This window comes from Saimiri boliviensis, chromosome 6 (assembly GCF_048565385.1).
Source record: "Saimiri boliviensis isolate mSaiBol1 chromosome 6, mSaiBol1.pri, whole genome shotgun sequence".
Lineage (NCBI taxonomy): Eukaryota > Metazoa > Chordata > Mammalia > Primates > Cebidae > Saimiri > Saimiri boliviensis.
The window spans coordinates 73606031-73629385 of NC_133454.1; the positions used below are offsets into that span (position 1 = coordinate 73606031).

The window sequence follows — 23355 nt, forward strand, 5'->3', positions numbered from 1 at the left end:
AAGACAACCCTTAAAATGTGAGGAAATATTTTTAAATTATATATCTGATAATGGTCTATTATCCAGATTATATAAAGTACTCCTACAACTCAACAAAAAGACAAAAAATTCAACCAAAAATTGGGCAAAAGACTTAAACATTTCTCTAAGGAAAATATACAAATGACCAATAAGCACATGAAATGATGTCCAAATCATTAGTCATTAGGTAAACACAAATCAAAACCACAATGACATCCACATCCACTAAAGTGGCTATAATAAATAAAATTTAAAAAAAAAAAAAAAAAGAGTGAAAGAATGTGTAGGAATGAAAACCCAATCCACTGTAGGTTAGAATAGAAAATTATGCAGCTTCTGTGGAAAACAGTTTGGCAGTTCCTCAAAACATTAAACAGAGTTACCATACGTCTCAGGAATTCCACTCCTAGGTAGATTTCTTTTCTTATTTTCTAAAGATGAGTTTATGTTTCTCAGTGTAAGATGTGCTATCATGTTAGCATATTGTCTCACCAACAAAATTCAGCATTATGTTTACAGGGTGTGGCAGTAATGAGAAGAGTGTGCACATTCCTAGTACAACTGGCCTCATTAAGTCACAGACACATTTTCTGTTAAGAATTAACTAGTGAATAACAGATCAGTGGTTTTCTAACAGTGCTATGGGTCCTAGAGATTTCAGAAAGGGAAGCAGGGAGGTTAGGGTTACCCAACCCTCATATGAAGCCTCTTAACTAGTTGTTTCCTAGATTTTTTCCTTAAGACAATGTTTAAAGAAAGGATTCCACACTCAAGGAAAAATTATTTATTGAAAATTACTGCAGCGCATATATGCATACTTTCTTCAGAATAGGTTGTAAAAATCTTTGCAGATTAGCCAACATTAAATAATTAAGAATATTTCTACATATAAGCACAGAAATGCCAAGGGGGCTTTCACTCATTTGGGTTTACTAAACCCCCTGGCTCAAGCAATTCTCCCACCTCAGCCTCCCCAACAAGTGGGATTACAGGTGTGTGCCACCACTCCTGGCTTTTGTCTTTCCACCTAAAGAGAATTTCCTATAGACACCACATCAATAAATGAGGGGATTTTTAAAACCAATCTGCCAATCTCTGCCTTCTAATGAAAGAATTTAACCCATTCATATTTAAAGTAATTACTGATAAGGAAGAATTAACTTCTGCCATTTTGCTATTTTTCTGTATGTCATTTTTTCCTCCTAATTTCATCCATTATTGCTCCTTTATTGCTCCTTTTTTTTTGAGACAAGGTCTTGCTCTGTCTCCCAGGCTGGAGTGTCATGGCATGATAACCACTCACTGTAGCTTTGACTTCCCAGGCTCAATGAATCTTCCCACTTCTCAGCCTCCCCTGTAGCTGAGACTACAGGCACATGCCACCATGCCTGGCTAACTTCTGGATTTTTTGTAGAGACAGGGTTTTGCCATGTTGCCCAGGCTAGTCTTGAACTCCTGAGCTAAAGCCATCTGCCCACCTTGGACTCCCATAGTACTAGGATTACAAGTGTGAGCAACCATGCCCAGCCCTGCCCCCTTTTTTAAAATTTAGATTAGTGTAATCTAGATCCTGTAAGATTCATTAGAGGCTTAGTTTTCCTAGTCAAATGACCTTTGCTCTTTCCAATTGAATCCAGAGTCCAGATTCTCCTTCGTGAATCTGGAATCTGTCCCACAATGTTTAGAAGGGAAGACTGTTCTATCCTTGTTTTCACCCTCTGAATAACCTAACCCTTAGACACACACACTCCCCCATACACTATTCATCATTCACACATGAAGTTCATTGTTGTCATCTTTCTCCACCTATATGTGGCCTGGGTTAGGGTGGGCCCTAGAATACTTAGGAACTGTCTCTTGATGACTGACAAAGAAGTAAAAGGCAAAGTGGCTTACATTGTAGGAGCGTGGGTGCCTCTGCTTCCACTGCACCAGGAGCAGCTGGGCCACCACCAAAGTAGCGATGAGGATGAGGACCATTTCAGCATGCATAGCTTCATGGCCACGGTGCTTGGCATGCATACGTGCATGCTCAACCCTGAAAGCCAAACACATGGGCTGAGTCAAGTCAGGGATACTGTAGTGATAAAGGGACAGTGCTTTCCAGGGATATCCCACCAGTACACAGCTCAGAACACATTCCTTGCTTCATAGCTGCAGGGTGCCACACAAATTAGGGTCTAGGACACACACCCTAAGACAGGCATGTGGCGATATAACAGAGGGCCCCGGCACACAGCTAAGTGGTCTGCTACCTGCCCCCATGGCAGAAACAGCTGACACCTTTCCTGTAGCATGAAGGAGGTCCCAGGAGAAACCTTTGTCACTGCCCATTTCAAGCTTATTTCAACCTGACACTGGATGGAGAAAGTAACCCAAAGAGGTTATAGCCATAAAGTCTCATACTCTTAGTCACCAATATTTATGATAACAGCAAAGGAGTAACACTGCAAATGTGTGCTGATTCCAGCATTAAAGTCTTGCTTTATTGATCCTACTCTTTCTGCCAGGGTCAGAAATCCTCAAGATTAGGTAAAGCCTGAAAAATCTGGACTGCTTCAACTTTATCCAACGGTAATTTTACCCTCAGTATCCACAGGTAAACAGCCTCCTCAATGGCTCAAGGAAGTTTAGTAATTAGAGAGTACAACTAGAAAGTATTTATTAATCTAAGTCTGGCATTCTCTGGTCTTAAAGACTGGCAGCAAGTGATTCCCTGGCCAATACTGGCTAAAACTGGCTCTAAGAACAGTCACTCCTACCGCTCTACGTCACAGTCACCCAAACACAAGAAATAAGAAAGGAATTAGAGGCAGGTGTGGTGGCTCACGCCTGTAATCCCAGCACTTTGGAAGGCTGAGGTGGGAGGATCACCTCATGTCAGGAGTTCACAACCAGCCTGGCTAACCTGATCTCTACTAAAAATACAAAATTAGCCAGGTATGGTGGTGCATGCCTATGATCCCAGCTATTCAGAAGGCTGAGGCAGGAGAACTGCTTGAACCTGGGAGGCAAAGGTTACATTCAGCTGAGTTCGCACCACTGCACTCTAGCCTAGGCGACAGAGTGAGACTCCATCCCAAAAAAAAAAAAAAAAAGGAGAGACAGAAAGGAATTAGAGAGAAAATCAAATACATCAGAATGTATGGGAAAGAGCAAATTTAAATAAATAAAAAAGAAAAACAAGTACAAACGTAACTTGAGTCATAAGATTTTATACAAATTCCCATTACACCAGGGTATTTGGGAGGGAGAAAAAGGACAACATAAATGATGTCTTCATGGAATTTCCATGGGCAATGAAACATTAACAGCAAAAATACCCCAAGAGGATTAATTATGGATAAATGATAAAGCAAATATAACAAAAAGTGTAGAACCCAGGCAGTAGGTATAAAGGTCTTCATTGTACAATTCTTTCAACTTTTCTGCATGTTTAAAGTTTTTCATAATAAAATATAAGAGGGGGAATACTTGGTGAGCAGAGTGGGAACCCAAATGCCAGTCGGTGAGCCTCAGCACCTAAGGGTTCATCTGACATAAAACTTTACCCTGGGTGGGAAAATCTGATAGAGAATAGGATCAGGAGTTTGAAATTTAGATTCAGACCCATCTAGATGGCCATGGACAAGAAACCTCACAACTATACCTCACAATTTCTTCATCTGTCAAAAGGAGTCCATATTTTTTCTGTCTGCCTCAAGAGTTGTTGTGAGGATAGGCTAAGAGGGTCGAGCAAACTTAAGAACACCTAAGGGCTACAAGGAGTTAAAAAGACAGCAACAGAGAAGTTTCTTGTTCTCAGACAATACATAACTAAAAGGATGTGCACAAAATGAAGTCAAAGAACGGATCTAGAAAAGACCAGAGAAGTCATCCAGTTCAAGTTCCCACCCAATGCAAAAATCATTTTTGCAATCTTTGCTTGAATACTTCCACTGGCTGAGAACACATGCCTTTTAAGGTATTCTATTTTAGAACCAGCAATGTCTGGCACATTGTAGGTACTCATGGGTGTGTATGGGTGTGGGTGTGTGTGTGTGTGTGTGTGTGTGTGTGTGTGTGTGTTTTTTTTTTTTTTTTTTTTTTTTAAGAGAGTCTCACTTTGTCATCCAGGCTGGAGAAACTGCAGCCCCGAACTACTGGGCTCAAGGGATTCTCCTACCTTGGCCTCCCAAAGTGCTGGGATTACAGGTGTGAGCTACTATACCTGGACAAGCACTAGTATTTGCTTATAAATGAATAAAATCCCAATCTTTAGGGACAGAAAGCTTATTACCCCTCAATAAACCTTGACTATTACAGACATTTCTGACAATGAGACAAAAAAAATATTTTTATAGCTTCAGTCAGTTAGACCTAATCCTATACTCCATAACAACAAAGGACATATCCACTCTTCTTTCCCAATGTCATCCCTTCAAAGATTTATCATGATGTTATTCAAACAAAATAAAACTATCCTGTTCCTACCACTATTTTCCTGTGCCCTTTTAGGCTAACAATTCTAGATGTTTTAACCACTGTTCATATAACATGATTCAAAGACTATTAATCCAGATTGCCTTCTTCCACACATTATTCAATTAAAGATCTTCTTAATATGCCATGCTTAGAACAAAATATTTGTGACCTCAGCAAAGCAGACTACAGTGGCACTGTCACCTTTCTTACAACAGATGGCATATTTCTACAAACATCTTCTAAATTATTCAGAATATTTTGGTAGCTGAGGTACACAACTGGTGCATACTGAGCTTAAAATCACCTAAAATCACACTGGGTGTCTCATGTGAACAGGTATTTTTGCCATTCTATTTTTTTTTTTTTTTTAAGACAAGAGTCTCACTCTGTTGCCCAGGCTGGAGTGCAATGGCATGATCTCGGCTCACTGCAACCTCCACCTCCCTGGTTCAAACGATTCTCCTGCCTCAGCCTCCTGAGTAGCTGGGACTACAGGCACCTACCATCACGTCCAACTAATTTTTTGTATTTTTAGGAGATGCGGTTTCACCGCGTTAGCCAGGATGGTCTTTATCTCCTGACCTTGTGATCCGCCCACCTCTGCCTCCCAAAGTGCTGGGATTACAGGCATGAGCCACTCTCTCCGGCCCATTCTACATTTTTATAGTCAATAGTTTTGACCTACATGAAATCAATTGGCTTTCACACTATTAAATTCTATGGTTGGTATCACCCCATTGATCAGTCACCATGTGAAGTCTGTAGGGCAGGCACTCTGAAACTTTTACTGATAAGAACTCATCATAAGATATATGTTCGCTCATTCTTTTTACAAAACAACTTAGTTGCATAGTTGAGATCAAAAGATACATCTCCCATTTTCTTAACCAGAGCTCCCCATCCTGTATCATGGAAAATGATGATGATGTTAATGATAATCATCTTCAAAGCAGTTAATACTTACTGGAAGCTTACCACCTGCCAGGCCCTCTTCTAAGAATTTCATATATATTAATCCTACATCTCTATGAGGTATAGGTACTATTATGATCCTCATTTTACAAATGGGGCAAAGTAAGGTTGTGAGAAGTTAAGCAACTTGCTCAAAATTACATAACTAGTAAATGGTAGAAATGGTATTGAAACCCAGATAGATGATCTGGTATAATCAGCTACTTACACATTCAGGACTAAGAGAGCAACCCAGGTACTTAGAGGGATCCCAAAAAACTAATCCTACTGGTCATGAGCCACTGCCTTCCACGAACAAGAAAGCAAAAAGGATAGACATATCATTCAGTTAGCTGGGTTACCCTGCAGTTCCCAGCCTGCAGGGCCTGAACTGCCACACTTACCTCCACTGCTCCTCTGGAGAGAGGTCTGACATATCAACCTGCAGAAAGACACCACCAGAAAAATTTGTTACTGTCATAAAACCGTCCCTGCCAATATAAAGTGCTCACACATTTTATCAGTATCTTCAAGGAATTAGAGAAGTTTCAAGTCTTAGAATTTCTATGAAGCCTTACCAACATTCTATTTTACACTGATCTCTCCCTTCTTTAATCACTTACTTTGGCTGATTATCTATGACTGAACGTGTTGCAAGCCTGTGCTAGGCAATAAGGGCAGAGGAGGACAAGAATCCTTAACTCCAGAGAGGCTCACGGCCTAGTGAGTAACAGACATAAACAGAAAATTTCTCTGCTATATAATAAAGACTAGCTATAGAAGAATAAAGAAGTACCTTGGCTTTTAACCTTTTAACCCAATCTGGGGTGTTTTAGGCTAGGGAAGGCTTTACAGAGGAGATATGAGTTATCCAGATGAAGAAATAAGACTATGTTCCAGGCAAAGGGACTAACATGGACATGAAGGAATAAAATGGTATAGTACACAAGCAGTTGAGTATGGCTAGAGCAAAAAGTCTGAATCAGGATTAGTGGGAGACAGTTAGATAAAACAGTCTGTCATACAACAGCATATGACTCTAAATGGACCTATAGTAGCCACTGGGGTACATTGGACCTGGGCAAACTGAACTTAGTTCTAGCCCTGCTTCTATTAACTAGTGATATCACTAGCCTTCCAACCTTAAAGTTCTGGTTCTATTTGGTAGTCTTATCGTTTTAGAGCTTGTTTCTCAACTTTGGCACTACTGATATTTTGGGGTGGTTCATTCCCTCTTGAGAAAGTGGTCCTGTACATTGCCAGTAGCATCCCCTCAGTTGAAAACCACTGCTCTAAAATAATACTATATACTCCTCAAGTTTAGGGCTCAAGTCTTCTACCTCCTTGTAGTCATACAGAAGTATATCCAAGTCTCAGTACATAAGTCACTTCAATATATTCTTATACTGAATTGAGCTGGAAAATGTTCTTGGATCTACAGAAAAGAGACAAGGCCTTAGAAATACTTGAATCAACCAACATCCATTCCTTTAGTACTTAAGATGTTCAAGGTCCTGTTACCCACTGTTGGGATTAACTTCAGGAAAGAACCACAGTTGAACATTTGAAATAATAACACATGTAGAACTCCATTCTACTACTGAGTCAAATGAGCACATATTTACCAGGCATCCTTTATGTGTGTGTACTAGAAATGCCCATCACTATTGAAGGAGGGCTTTCCAGTTTCTCTATCTCCCAGCTAAGTTGAAAAATAAATTTACCGGGCTGAGCGCGGTGGCTCACGCCTATAATCCCAGCACTTTGGGAGGCTGAGACAGGTGGATCACGAGGTCAAGAGATCGAGACCATCCTGGTCAACACGGTGAAACCCCGTCTCTACTAAAAATACAAAAATTAGCTGGGCATGGTGGCACACGCCTGTAGTCCCAGCTTCTCGGAAGGCTGAGGCAGGAGAATTGCTTGAACCCAGGAGATGGAGGTTGCTGTGAGCCGAGGTCGCACCATTGCACTCCAGCCCGGGTAACAACAGCGAAACTCCATCTTAAAAATAAAAATAAATAAAAATAAAAATAAAAATAAATTTTAAAAAAATAAATAAATTTACCAGGATTTTGCATAACCGATCTGGGCAATGAAGTCTACATCCCTCCTTCCTTTTCCCACCCATACTGCCTCACAGAATTTATTCAGGTGCCCTGATTCAGGCCTTCATTGCCCCAGAAAGACAGAGGTCAGATACTCTGGGGGCGGGGGACACATGGATACAAAAAAGGTAAAGACACAGCTGGGTGGTACCTGAGCAGGCAATTGTGAATCACATATCTAAGTAACAATCCATGCACAGGTTTCCTGCTACATGTCAAAACTCTTTTCTTCTTTTCCAACTTGGACCTGCATCTTACCAAGCCTGGCTATTCATTGTCCCAAGACACAAGGAACTAATTTCTGTCTCTGGGCCCTTGCACACCTTTCCTTCAACTTACAATGCCCTTCCCTGTTTTTTGTTGTTGCTGCTGCTTTGTCTATTATCCACATCCTAGTTATCCTTTAAGAACACAGCTCCAGGCCGGGCGCGGTGGCTCAAGCCTGTAATCCCAGCACTTTGGGAGGCCGAGGCAGGTGGATTACGAGGTCAAGAGATCGAGACCATCCTGGTCAACATGGTGAAACCCCGTCTCTACTAAAAATACAAAAAATTAGCTGGGCATGGTGGCACGTGCCTGTAATCCCAGCTACTCGGGAGGCTGAGGCAGGAGAATTGCCTGAACCCAGGAGGCGGAGGTTGCGGTGAGCCGAGATCGTGCCATTGCACTCCAGCCTGGGTAACAAGAGCGAAACTCCGTCTCAAAAGAAAAAGAAAAGAACCCAGCTCCAATTGCAACTTTCTCTGCCTTTCTCCAGGTAAGCTCTCCGGGTGATCAATATGTACATCAAATTTGAGAAGCACTGTTCTATATTAGTCATTCATTCTCATGTTATCTTAGACATGCTTTCCAAGTGATCTAACTGCTTATCTCTAGCACCAGGATACGGCAAGCAAGAGACCTGGGGCTCAAAATTTAAGGAACTACTCATTCTCAGGTACCCACCCTGCACTTGCATGACCTCAAGAGTGAGTGGCTCTCTAAAGTTTATACACTAGCACCTTGTTTTCCTCACCCTAGTCCTGGCCCTGTTTATGTCTATTTTGCTTCCATCGCATGAACCTATTAGTTCCCTCAGAGCCAAGATATACTTTATATGGATTTATGTCTTCCAAGGAGAAAAGCACAGAGCTGAGCATATATTAAGCACTCAATGAGTACCTGAGGAATTGAAGAAAATTCTCTTCATTAAGGGAAGCAAGTATGCTGACAAACTGGCACCTCACTGGAGAGGCTTAAATTGTATAAACATACACTTGAAAAATAACTTATAAGTATCTGAGAAAGGAGTATTCATTTGACACTAGGAAAATCATGTTAAAAACTATGTAACAAAACACGTTCAAGGAAGCAAGTCCACTAAGGGGGAAATCAGGAAAATCTGGAAGACTGGGCCAGGCATGAAGGTACCTCTCTTTGACATAATGGAACAGGCATGCTACTGTGTATAACTTAGTTTCTCCATGTAGTAAACAGAGAAATAAGACTTCTGACTTCATTATAGAGCTGTGAAGAAAGCATATTCAAGGTGATCACATTATTTCACTGACTTTCCTCCTGGGAAAGTAGACATATTTTAAAACTAGAAGACGCCAGAGATAATTGAATGTTGGTGAAGCAGGGGACAGTAATGCTTTCAGAGCCTCAGGGAAAGCAGCTCAGAACAGTAAGCACTAAGGCTGAGACTAGACTTGAGGCTTAGAGACTCATTAGCACTTCATGGACTAGTACAAATGTTAAGAGTAAGACATGATCTGGCTTTAATATTTGCCTCCTGACCAAAAACGTTATTTAAGTTACATCCAAACCAGTATTCTGGCTTAAGTAAAAAATAAATAAATAAATAAGCAAAGGTGTAAACTATGGCTATAATTAACCTGCACCATCCAGAAAGACAATTTTATTTGCTCCCTCATTAAAGAGTTTATTCATTTGGGGCCAAGCACTAACCCAGCCTGAAGGCACCTTGTCCAAAGCTCAGGCAGCTAATTAGGTTAAGGTTCACAAGGTAAGGGTACTTACTGATTCATGAGCCCTTATCCAACTTCTAAGACCTACAGTGTCTTAATGCTCGCCAATCACTCCCCCACTAGGATCTCGCAAGGCCTCCAGTCATGCCTAGATTTGAAAGATGTTAAGCCGAAAATAAATGCTAGGCAGAGGGCAAGAGAAAATTTTGTAAAGATGCAAAGTGATCAGAAGTTGACTGCTATATTTTTTTTAGGTGCAAAATACTTAGGGATTCACTAATGTATCCCCACAAACAGGTCTCCTGGCCCCCCCAAAATATCATAAACTCTATGATCTCTGAATCTTTAGATAGACTGTTCCATTTTGTCCTTTAAGGCCCTTTCTTTCACCAAACCACATTCTGCCTTACTTCAAAACTCTGGCCAAATCCTTCTGGTCTCTAGAAGGCTCCTTGCTAAGTGAGGTCTACAGCCTAGCACCAAGAGTATCCTGAGAGCTTGTTAAGAAACAGAGAATTGCAGACTCCATCCCAGACCTCCTGAGTCACCATCTGAACTTTAATAAGATACCGAAGTCACAGGTACATTAAAGTTTGAGAAGCACTGCTAACTACATTCCGGCACTCACATTCACAAATTGCATCTACAGCCATATCCATCTGTACACTTGACTCTTTTTTTTTTTTTTTTTTGAGACGGAGTTTCACTCTTGTTACCCAGGCTGGAGTGCAATGGCGTGATCTCGGCTCACCGCAACCTCCACCTCCTGGGTTCAGGCAATTCTCCTGCCTCAGCCTCCTGAGTAGCTGGGATTACAGGCACGCACCACCATGCCCAGATAATTTTTTGTATTTTTAGTAGAGATGGGGTTTCACCATGTTGACCAGGATGGTCTCAATCTCTTGACCTCGTGATCCACCTGCCTCGGCCTCCCAAAGTGCTGGGATTACAGGTTTGAGCCACCACGCCCGGCCCGACTCTTTATTTAACAACAACTTTACTGAGATCTAACTCACATACCAAAAAATTCACCCATTTAAAGTGTACTATTCTGAGGTTCTGCACAGTGGCTCATGCCTGTAATCCCAGCACTTTGGGAGGATAAGAGAGAGGATCTCTTGTGGCCAGGAATTCAAGACCAGCCTGGACAACATAGCGAGAACCCATCTCTACAAAAAATAAATAAATTAGCCAGGTGTGGTGGCATGTGCCTGTAGTCCCAGCTACTTGGGAGGCTAAGGTGGGAAGATTGCTTAAGCCCAGGAGTTTGAGGCTACAGTGAGCCCTGATCACACCAATGCACTCCAGTCTGGGTGACAGAGCGAGACTCCGTCTCTAAAAAAATAAAATAAAATGTATTATTATGTGCAAAACCTCAGACAAGAGGAATAGGTTTTTTTTTTAGTTCTATTGCACAGCAATACTGGTCTTTTTTTTTTTTTTTTTTGAGACGGAGTTTTGTTCTTGTTACCCAGGCTGGAGTGCAATGGCGCGATCTCGGCTCACTGCAACCTCCGCCTCCTGGGCTCAGGCAATTCTCCTGCCTCAGCCTCCTGAGTAGCTGGGATTACAGGCACGTGCCACCATGCCCAGCTAATTTTTTTTTTTTTGTATTTTTAGTAGAGACAGGGTTTCACCATGTTGACCAGGATGGTCTCGATTTCTCGACCTCGTGATCCACCCGCCTCGGCCTCCCAAAGTGCTGGGATTACAGGCTTGAGCCACCGCGCCCGGCCCAGCAATACTGGTCTTAACAGAACATTACACATTTCAAAATTGCTAAGAGGGAATTCTCAAATGTAATCACCACAAAAAAATGTTAAGTTTTTGAGGTGATCGATATGTTACTAGCTTGATTTAATTACTCCACATTGTATTTATAAATTATAACATCATTCTGTATCCCACAAATTTACACAAATGCATAAATTGTCAATTTGCATTTTTAAAAAATAAAGTGTACTATTCAGAGATTTTTAGTATATTCACAAAGCTGTGCCACTATCACCAGTATCTAAGTTGAGAACATTTTTGTCACCTCAAAATAAAACCATGTGCCAGTTAGCAGTCACTTCCCATTCTCCCTGCAGCCCAAGGCCACCACTAATTTACTTTCTCTCTCTGTCTATAGAATTTCCTATTCTAGACAGTTCATATAAATGGGATCATAAATACGTGGTCTTTTGTGACTGGCTTCTTTTCTCTTTGCATAATTCTTTCAAGTTTCATCCATTTTGCAGCATGTACTATAGATCATTCCTTTGTATTGCCAAACAATATTCCATTGCATAAACATATCACATTTTATTTATCCTTTCACTGGCTGATAAACATTGGCACTATTTCTATTTTTGGCTATTATAAATAATGCTGCTATGAACATCCATTTTTAAATTTTTGTGTGAATATATATTTTCTCTTGAGTGTATATATACCTAGAAGTAGAATTGCTGGATCATATGGTAAGTCTATGCTTAACTTTTTGAGGAACTAGCAAACTGTTTTCCATAGCAACTGTACCATTTTACAGTCCCACCAGCAAAACATGAGGGTTCCACTTTCTCCATATCCTTTCCAATACCTACAATCTCTTTCTGATTAAAGCATCCAGTGAGTATGAAATGGTATCTCAATGTGGTTTTTATTTTCCATTTTCCTAATGGCTAATGTTGAACATATTTTCATGTGCTCTTTGGCCATTTGTGTATCTTCAGAGAAAAGTCTATTCATATCTTTTGTCTATTTTTTTTTTTTAAAGAAACAGGGTCTTGCTATGGTGCCCAGGCTGGAGTGCAGTCGCTATTCACAGGCATGAAAATTATACATTAGAGCCTCAAGTCCCTGAGCTCAAGCAATCCTCCCACCTCAGCCTCTGAGACTCCCAAGTAGCTGGGACTACCCCAGCCTCTCCAGTACCTGGGACTACAGAGGACTACCCTCTGCAGGGGCTTGGGTTTTATCTCACTCCCACTTTCACCCAAAAAATTGGTTCAGGGCAACAAACTACCCTTCTCAGTGAAGAAAAAAAATAATGTACATCCTAATCTGGCACAGCTCTTTACTTGCTACATGTCAATGAATAGGGTACCTCTCTTTATGCCTCAGTTTCCTCATTTATAAAATGAGAGAGTTGGCTTAGATGACGTTCATTATTGCATTCTTAAGCTAGAATGCAATAATAATTCAATCTGTCTAACTCTAAAGTTGTGGAGTGAGCTATAATGCTTTGGCCTTCAAAACTTCCATAGTTTTCCTAGTCACCACAGAATTAAAAGTAAAATGCCTTTAGTGCAGTGATTTCTAACTGGATGCTACCAAACTGTATCAATACTTTTTTTATTTTGAGACAGAGTCTCACTCTGTTGTTGCCCAGGATGGAATGCAGGTATGATCTTGGCTCACTGCAACCTCTGCCTCCTGGGTTCAAGCAATTCTCCTGCCTCAGCCTCCCTAGTAGCTGGGATTATAGGCACATGCCATCATGCTTGGCTAAATTTTGTATTTTTAGTAGAGATGGGGTTTCACCATGTTGGCCAGGCCAGTCTCAAACTCCTGACATCAAGTGATCTGCCCAACTTGGCCTCCCAAAGTGCTAGGATTACAGGCATGTCCTGCTATATCAATAAAAATCTTCCAAGCGACTACCATATGCATACATCAAAAATACCCATCACTCAGAGGATGGCCTCCCACCCTGGCTCCAAGTATCTGCTAACTGCAAAGGGCCCTAAACTCTGAAACTCAATCCTCTACCTCTTTGGCTGAGCAACCCAGCATTTCAGACATCTCAGTTGATCCTTCCACATTAAAGACTGATCAACCACACAGCTCGAGACTTATTCTTTTTTTGTTTTCAGGGTTTTGTGTGTGTGTGTGTTTTGGAGTATTACTCTGTTGCCCAGGCTGGAGTGCAGTGGCATAATCTCGGCCTCCTGAGTTCAAGTAATTCTCCTGCTTTAGCCTCCTGAGTAGCTAGGATTACAGACGTGCACTACCACACCTGGCTAATTTTGTTGTTTTAGTAGAGATGGGGTTTTCACCTGGCCAGGCTGGTCTTGAATTCCTGATCTTGAGTAATCTGCCTGTCTGGGCCTCCCAAAGTGTTGGGATTACAGGAGTTAGTAACCGTGCCTAGCCTGTTTTTTGTTTTCTTGAGACAGAGTCTCACTCTGTCACCCAAGCTGGAATGTGGTGGTACAATCACAGCTCACTGCAATTCTCGACTTTTCAGGCTCAAGCAATCCTCCCACCTCAGCTTCCTAAGTAGCTGGAACTATAGGCAGGTACCACCACACCCAGCTAATTCTTAAATTTTGTATAGACAAAGGGTCTACCATGTTGTCTATCCCGGTCTTGAACTCCTAGGCTCAAGTGATCTGCTCACCCCAGCCTCCCAAAGTGCTGGCATTACAGGTGTGAATCACCATGCCCAGCCAAGACTCCACTCTAAAAAAAATTAGAAAGGAATAAGCCTAACCTTTGCCCTTGATGTATTCAGAGTCCAGGAAGTAGGAGAGACAGACTATTAAACATAATATAAAATAAGGATAACCTTTGACATATACACAAAATGCTGTGTTAAGTCCCAGATTAGTTAGCTCATGAATCGGGTAGAAATACGACACAACCAGGCCAGTTGTCTCTATCTGGTGGGGTATACATATCAGGGTCTGCTGAATGATTAAGATAACAAGTGAAGTCCAGGCCGGGTGTAGTGGCTCACGCCTGTAATCCCAACACTTTGGGAGCCTGAGGCAGGCAGATCACGAGGTCACTAGTTCAAGACCAGCCAGGCTAATATGGTGAAACCTCATCTCTACTAAAAATACAAAAATTAGTGGTGCTTGCCTATAGTCCCAGCTACTTGGGAGGGTGAGGCAGAAGAATCACTTGAACCCAGGAGGCGGAGGCTGCAGGGAGCTGAGATCATGCCACTGCACTCCAACCTGGGTGACACAGTAAGACTCCGTCTCAAAGCAACAACAATAACAAGCGAAGTCCAAAGGTTCACAGGCTACCACATTTGTAGTTCCCCATTCTCCTCTCATTCACATTCTTCCCCAACTCCTTAGCTTTGCCAAGAATTCAAGGCTAATAAGTTCAAGTGGAAACCTCACCTTTCAGGCCACCAAAGTCATAAATCAGCTGGAGATCATGCAGACACTGGATATGCTTAGCCTGACAAGGGTGGCGCACTTTGGCAGGGAAGTGAAAGTAGATATTGGCTGTAATAGCTGCTGCAGCTGCTGCCTGCCCTTCAACCCCATCCCTGCCTCCTACCATCATCAGAAAGCACATCCTCCAGGCCAGTTGAATTGATAAGGGGTTTTTTTTGTCGTTGTTGTTGTTTTTTTGAGACAGTTTCACTCTGTCACCCAGGTTAGAGTGCAGTGGTGCAATCTTGGCTCACTGCAACCTCCACCTTCCAGGTTCAAGGGATTCTCGGGCCTCAGCCTCCCCAGTAGCTGGGAATACAAGCGCACGCCACCATGGCTGGCTAATTTTTGTATTTTTAGTAGAGATGGGATTTCACCATGTTGACCAGGCTTGTTTCGAACTTCGGATCTCGAGTGATCTGGCGCCTCGGCCTCTCAAAGTGCTGGGATTACAGGTGTGAGACACTGTGCCTGGCCAAAACGTTTTGTTTTTTTTTTTTTTTTGAGACGGAGTTTTGCTCTTGTTACCCAGGCTGGAGTGCAATGGCGCGATCTCGGCTCACCGCAATCTCCGCCTCCTGGGTTCAGGCAATTCTCCTGCCTCAGCCTCCTAAGTAGCTGGGATTACAGGCACGCGCCACCACGCCCAGCTAGTTTTTTGTATTTTTAGTAGAGATGGGGTTTCACCATGTTGACCAGGATGGTCTCGATCTCTCGACCTCGTGATCCACCCGCCTCGGCCTCCCAAAGTGCTGGGATTACAGGCTTGAGCCACCGTGCCCGGCCCAAAAAGCTTTTTAAATCAAACTTTTCAAATTTGGAAGCACCTAAGTTTGCTTCTTTGGTTCTTCAATTCCTATCCCATCGAATTCATATTTTTCAGCCTGGCTTCCTCCCTACCTGGCCTTCCTCTCTCACTCTTTCCTATATGCACTGCAGCTTTCCATACACCCTAAACTTTTTACACATCTTTAAATATCCAATCCAGGTGTCACTTCCTCCAGAATCTTTCATAACAGAACTATCCTCTATGAACTTCTAAGGCCTTTACAGCCTGGATGGTTCACGTGCTAATCCATCAGCAACATAGTGAAATATCTAAACATCTATAAAACCTCCCTCGAGTTTTTCTTTTTTTTTTTTTTTTTTTTTTTTAGAATAAAGAAGAGGAAGAAAGAGAAAGAGGAAGAGGGAGAGAGGATGGGGGTATTGCTTTATTGCCCAGGCTAGAATGCAGTCTAAATATGGGTATGCCTATAATTGTCCTTAATAATGGACACATGAAAGAAAATGAGGGAAGAGAATAACAAACAAGGAGCCAACCAAGATTTCATTTAAACTTCTAAGTTTATATGATGTGGTACTGATAAGAGTGTATATTTTGTATATTTAAAGTGGAGAGTTCTATAAATGTTAATTACATTTACTTGTTCCAGATCTGAGTTCAAGACCTGAATATCGTTGTTAATTTTCTGTCTCATTGATCTGTCTAATATTAATGTTGAAGTCTCCCACTATTATTATGTGGGAGTCTAAGTCTCTTTATAAGTCCTGTATGTCTAGGTATTCCTGTATTGGGTGCGTATATATTTAGGATCTTTAGCTCTTCTTGTTGTTGCATTGATCCTTTTATCATTATATAATGTCCTTCTTTGCTTCTTTTGATCTTTGTTGCTTAATTGTAACTTCTGCTTTTTATTTATTTATTTTAGCTCTCTGTTTGGTTGGTAAATCTTTCTCCATCCCTTGTTTAGAGTCTTTGTGTATCCTTGAATGTGAGATGGATCTGGATGCAGCATACTGATGGGTTTTAGTTTTTTATTCAAATTGCCTGTCTTTGGATTGGGGGATTTAGTCAATTTAAATTTAGAATTAATAATAATATATGTGAGTTTAATACTGTCATTAGCTGGCTATTTTGTCCATTAGTTGATGTAAATTCTTCATTATATTGATGCTCTTTTTGATAATTTTTTTAGAAAGGCTGATACTGTTTGTTCCTTTCATATGTGTAGTGGTTCTTTCAGAAGCTCTTGCAAAGCAGGCCTAGTGGTGATGAAATCTCTGAGTGCTTGCTTATTCACAAAAAACTTTATTTTTCCTTCACATGTGAAGCTTAGCTTGGCTGGATGTGAAATTCTGGGTTGAAAGTTCTTTTCTTTAAGGATGTTGAATATTGGCCCCCACTCTCTTCTGGCTTGTAGGGTTTCTGCTGAGAGATCTGCTGTAAGTCTGATAGGCTTCCCTTTGTGGGTAACCTGACCTTTCTCTCTGGCTGCCCTTAGTATTTTCTCCTTCATTTCAACCCTGGTGAATCTGACGATTATGTGCCTTGGAGTTGCTCTTCTTGAGGAATATCTCTGTGGTGTTCTCTGTATTACCTGGAGTTGAATATTATCCTGCCTTACTAGGCTGGGAAAATTTTCCTGAATAATGTCCTGAAGCGTATTTTCCAGCTTGGATTCATTCTCTTCGTCACATTCAGGTACACCTATCAAGCGTAGATTAGGTCTTTTCACATAGTCCCATATTTCTTGGAGACTTTGCTCGTTCCTTTTTATCCTTTTTTCTCTCGTCTTGTCTTCTTGTTTTATTTCATTGAGTTGATCTTCGACCTCTGATATCCTTTCTTCTGCTTGATCAATTCGGCTGTTAAAACTTGTGCATACTTCACGTAGTTCTCGTATTGTGTTTTTCAACTCCATCAATTCACTTATTTTCCTCTCTAAATTTTGTATTCTTGTTGACATTTCGTCAAACCTTTTTTCAAAGTTCTTAGTTTCTTTAGATTGTGTTACAACAAGTTCTTTTAATTCACAGAAGTTTCTTATTATCCACGTTTTGAAGCCTGCTTCTGTAATTGGAACACACTCGTTCTCCATCAAGCCTTGTTTCGTTGCTGATGAGGAACTGGGATCCCCTGCTGAGGAAGAGGCGTTCTGATCTTGGGTATTCTCAGCCTTTTTTGACCATTTTCTTCCCTTCGTTGTAGATTTATCCATCTGTGGTCTTTATAATTACCGTCTTTGTAATTGGGTTTCTGAGTGGACGTCCAACTTATTGATTCTCAGCGCCAAAATCTGAGCAACCCACTGCACCGATTAAATCAGCGGCGTTAAGATTGAGGGTGCTTTTCCGACTCGGCACCGAGAACCGACGTTCCGAGGCGCCGGCAAAACCACCTCGCCGGTCACAAGAGTCGCGCTGGCGACCCGTGGGGCTCCTCCGCTGGGAATCTCCTGGTGCGTGAGCAACAAGAATTCATGTGAAGGTGTGGCGTCCTCTCCTTCTTTGCGCTTTCAGTGGGAGCTACAATCCCGAGCTGCTAGTGATCAGCCATCTTGGATCTCTCTCCCTCCCTCGAGTTTTTCATTGCCAAAGTGCCTTAGTTGAGACTTTATCCCTTGCTCTTTCTTGAACAATTGCAGTGGCCTCCAAAATGATCTTTCCAACTCTAACCTTGCCAGCACAGATTCAAGACACAGGAGTAGCCACATGATCTTTATTAGACACATATCTGACTGCATCATCCTCCTACTCTGACAAACTTTGACGACTTTCTATTGCCTTGGTGTTAAAGTTCAAACTCCTTAGTAGGACACACAAACTACCTTAATATGGCCCAACCAGCTACCTTATTTCACCACTCTCCACCAAATGACTTACATTCCAGCCACACTGAACCACCTATCATTCTAACATGCCCATCTCTTTCATCCTCAGTAATTTGGCTGCTGCCAGCTTCTCTCTCTAGAATTCTCTCCTCACCTTCACTCCTTCACTACCCAGTTCATTTTTTTTTTTTTAGACAGGTCTTATTTTGTCACTCACGTTGTAACGCAGTGGCTTGATCATAACTCACTGCAGCCTCAACCTCCTGGGCTCAAGGGATCCTCCTGCCTCAGCCTCTTGAGTACCTAGGACTATAGGCACATGCCAACATGCCTGGGTAATTTTTGTAGAAATGGGATCTCAAAATGTTGCCCAGGCTGGTCTAAAACTCTGGGCTCAAGTGATCCTCCCACACTGGCCCCCCAAAATGCTTGGATTACAGGTGTGGGCCACCATGCCTGGCCATATCATTCATTTTAAGTGAGAAATTTAATGACTGTTAGTATATTTAAAATAAGATGCAACTGGCAGGGCACAGTAGCTCACGCCTGTAATCCTAGCACTCTGGGAGGCCAAGATGGGCAGATCACCTGAGGTCAGGAGATCAAGACCACCCTGGGCAACATGGTGAAACACCGTCTCTACTAAAAATATAAAAATTAGCTAGGTGCGGTAGTGCACACCTGTAACCACAGCTACTAGGGAGGCTGAGGCAGGAGAATCACTTGAACCCAGGAAGTGGAGTTTGCAGTGAGCCAAGATCGCACAACTGCACTCCAGTCTGGGTGACAAAGGGAAACTGTCAAAAAAAAAAAAAAAAAGAGTTGGGTGTGGTGGTAAGTACCTGTTATCCCAGCTACTCAGGAGGCTGAGGCAGGAGAACCACTTGAACCAGGGAGGCAGGGGCTGCAGTGAGCCAAGACCACACCTCTACACTCCAGGCTGGGTGAGAAGGAGACTCTGTTTCCAAAATAATAATAACAATAATAAATAAGATAAAGTAAGATGCAACCATCTTATTTTAGGCCGGGCGCGGTGGCTCAAGTCTGTAATCCCAGCACTTTGGGAGGCAGAGGTGGGTGGATCACGAGGTCGAGAGATAGAGACCATCCTGGTCAACATGGTGAAACCCCGTCTCTACTAAAAATACAAAAAATTAGCTGGGCATGGTGGCACGTGCCTGTAATCCCAGCTACTCAGGAGGCTGAGGCAGGAGAATTGCCTGAACCCAGGAGGCGGAGGTTGCGGTGAGCCGAGATCGCGCCATTGCACTCCAGCCTGGGTAACAAGAGCGAAACTCCGTCTCAAAAAAAAAAAAAAAAAAAAAAAAAAAAAGATAAAGATGCAACCATCTTATTTTAAATCATTTCCATCCCTCTTTAAAAAAAATCCTCATGCTCATTTATTAAGTCCTCATTCCCACCCCCAAACCCTGGTAAACATTAATCTCTTTAATACTGCTACATATTTGCCTTTTCTGTATCTTTCATACAAATGAATTCATTCAGCAGCTGAATGTGATAGAATATGCCTGTAATCCCAGCTACTCTGTGGAGGGTGAGAGGGGAAAATCACATGAGTCAGGAGTTACAGACCAGCCTGAACAACACAGCAAGACCCTATCTCAAAAATAAATAAATAAATTCATTCATTGAGTATGTGATCTTTTGTGACTGTCTTTTTTCACTTATCAAAATGTTTTCAAGGATCACCCATGTTATAGCACTTATCAGTTCACTCCTTTTCTTACTAAATAATATTCCACTGTACAGCCAGACATATTTTACTTATCCATTCATCTGTTGATGGACATTTTGGTTGTTTCTACTTTGGGGCTATTATGAATAATATTCCTATCAATACTTGTGTAATTCTGTATAAGTTTCTGTGTGGATTTTTCTTTTCTTTTTTTTTTTTTAAGACAGAGTCTCACTCTGTCACTCTGTTACCCAGGCTGGAGTGCAGTGGCAAAACAGCTCACTCCAGCCTCGACCACCTGGGCTCAAGCGATCCTCCCACCTCAGCCTCCCAAGTAGCAGGGACTACAGAAACGAGCCACCACGTCTGGCAATTTTTTTATTTTCTGGGACGATGGGGTCTCCCTATGTTGCCCAAGCTGCTCTTGAACTCCTGGGTTCAAGAGATCCACCCTCCTCAGCCTCCCAAAGTAGGATTACAGGCATAAGCCACTGGGTCCAAAATTTTGCCCATTTTTTTTACTAGGTTATTTGTTTCTTATTGATGAGCTGTAAAAGCTCTTTCTATGTTCTGTAGACAAATCCCTTCTCTTTATATGTTCTGTAGACAAATCCCTTATTAATATGATTTGCAAATAGTTTCTCCCATTTAGCCATCCTAGTGGATCTGAAATCGTTCACGATCATTTGAGTCTTATTCATTCATCTTTGTATTTCAGAGAACTAGCTCATAATCTGGTATACTGTATGTGTTCAATAAATGATAGATGTTAAGTAACATTAACTGCTTTGGAAACAAGACTAAATGGCTTACTTGTTCAGCATCCCCCTCACATTTCACACCTAGTACTAGACACAAAGCAAATGCTTGGGAAATACTCAGACACTGAGTAATTCTCTCTTAATTGTCTCTTGAACAAACAGTGGGGATGATGCTGCAGAAGAATCCAAAGGAACTGAAAGCTATCTGAAACAAACTTAGCCAACGGTGGCTAAGTTTAAAAGTGACTCCTTTTGACACAGTGGCCATGTGAAAAAATTAAAAATCTTAAAAATAAATAAAAGTGACTCTTGGCCAGGCATGGTGGCTCATGCCTGTAATCTCAACACTTTGGGAGGCCAAGGCAGGAGGGTCACTTGAGGCCAGGAGTTTGGAGACCCACATGGGAAACTGAGCAAGACTCCATCTCTACAAAAACTTAAAAATTAGCCAGGTGTGATGGTACACACCTGTAGTCCCAGCTACTCAGGAGGCTGAGGCAGGAGGATCACTTGAGCCCAGGAGGTTCGGACTGCAGTGAGCCACGATCTCACCACTGCACTCTAGCCTGGGTGACAGAACGAGACCCTGTCTCAAAAAAAACAATAAAAAAAGTGACTCTTCTTTATAAGAGAAATACTAACATAATCCTACTTGATCTTTAATAGCCAGCAGTAAATACTTTCCAAATTTAACACAGCATACAGCTAGTTCTGAAGGAAGCTTAAGGGAGAAGGGAAAACCAAAGCTGGTGGTATCAGAAGGCCTAGGTCAGTGGGATAAGAAATACATGTACTATCGGCCGGGCGCGGTGGCTCAAGCCTGTAATCCCAACACTTTGGGAGGCCGAGGAGGGTGGATCACGAGATCAAGAGATCGAGACCATCCTGGTCAACATGGTGAAACCCCGTCTCTACTAAAAATACAAAAAATTAGCTGGGCATGGTGGCGCATGCCTGTAATCCCAGCTACTCAGGAAGCTGAGGCAGGAGAATTGCCTGAACCCAGGAGGCGGAGGTTGCGGTGAGCCGAGATCGCGCCATTGCACTCCAGCCTGGGTAACAAGAGCGAAACTCCGTCTCAAAAAAAAAAAGAAATATATGTACTATCTTTTCCTTCCTTCCTGTTACTCAAGCTACAAACTTAATCCAGGTCCTTCAACCTCATGTACTTCTCAAGTAACTGTGTCACCCAAGTCCAAATCTTCTGGTGTCTTAATGCTGCCTGTGAAAGTAATAATTCATTAGTAGACTACACAATGCCCTCCACAGGAGCATAGAGAGTGAGCTCTTGGGACCACACAAAGCCATGACCTGACCCCTAACTGTCTTTGCAGTTTTACCTTCCTCTGCTCCCAGCTCCTTTGGTAAATAACATATACTCCCCTGCAGTATATATATAATACACCAGACATTATGTGTACTTTAGAATTAGATAAATTTGGTAACCCTACTTGCCTGGATTAAGGCAAATTTTCCCTGCCCCTTAATCCCTCCTCCATTTCTGCCCCAAGAATGATCTTTCTAAAATGCAAATCTGATCCATGTCATTCACCTAAGTTCATTTTTTTTTTTTTTTTTGAGATGGAGTCTCGCTCTGTCTCCCAGGCTGGAGTGCGGTGGCACAATTTTGGCTCACTGCAACCTCTGCCTCCCAGGTTCAAGCAATTCTCCTGCCTCAGTCTAGCTGGGATTACAGGTTCACGCCACCACATCCAGCTAATTTTTTGCATTTTTAGTATAGAATTTAGTATAGAACGGGGTTTCATCATGCTGGCCAGGCTGGTCTCAAACTCCTGACCTCAAATGATCCACTCACCTTGGCCTCCCAAAGTGCTGGGATTACAGGCATGAGCTACCTCATCTGGCCAATCTAAGTTCTTAGAGCTCTCCTGTAGCTAATCATCAGCTACAGATAAAAATCCAAACTGCTCAGCACAGCATATAGTTATATGACATCACATCTGCCTTGCTTTCCAGCCTCCCTACTTCATCATTACTCCCCACCTTCCACTCTGATGTTCCAGGAATACTAAACTGCATACAGTTCCCTGAAGGTGCCATTCCCTTTCTCACCTCCCACCTTGCACATGCTGCTCCTCCTGCCTAGAGGGTTCTTCCATTCTTTCTTGAGCTGGTTAATTTCTAGTCACTTTCTCACTCAGCTATGGTATCACTTCTAGTAAACCTTTTCTGATTCCTTGCCTGCCATTTTTGGGCTCTCTGAAATCTCTGCTTTTTCGTATTACAGCAGTTATTACATCTGTTCACTTTACTAACTTTTCTACTATACTATGAGCAGCCTGAAAGCAAGGCCTATGTCTTTGTTATCCTTCACATCTACTGTAGTAACTTGGTAAATTCAGTGTGTGATCAATCAATAAACAAATGAACAGGATTCTCCCAACATACACATGAGGCTAGTGTAACAAATGACTTTATTATTATTTTAAAGCTGACAGCATTGCCTTACTGATTTGTCACAGATAATAGCTGCACGGCAGAGCTAGGATAAAAAGACGGATCTTCAAAGTCCCAGAACAATGTCCAAACCTTTCCCCTGAGCTATAAAGCTGCATTTCCAACTGCCTAATTAACATGATACCTAATGGCACTA

The 23355-nt window shown here is 42.0% G+C and overlaps 1 protein-coding gene across 2 annotated transcripts in view; it reads right to left on the reverse strand.

Annotated features, from left to right (window-relative positions):
- The window catches only part of RNF121 (ring finger protein 121), a 75596-nt gene that overhangs the window by 37033 nt on the left and 15208 nt on the right, over nt 1-23355 (reverse strand). Inside the window, exons 2-4 of one of the 2 annotated variants that reach the window (XM_010334272.3) lie at nt 9567-9662; nt 5841-5878; nt 1918-2059 (exon numbers count right to left, since the gene is read on the reverse strand). In XM_010334272.3, coding sequence (XP_010332574.2) covers nt 1918-2059; nt 5841-5872 — 174 coding nt within the window. In that variant the 5' untranslated portion in view covers nt 5873-5878; nt 9567-9662. The remainder of the gene's footprint in view (nt 1-1917; nt 2060-5840; nt 5879-9566; nt 9663-23355) is intronic. The other variant, XM_003923413.4, reaches the window with a different exon arrangement.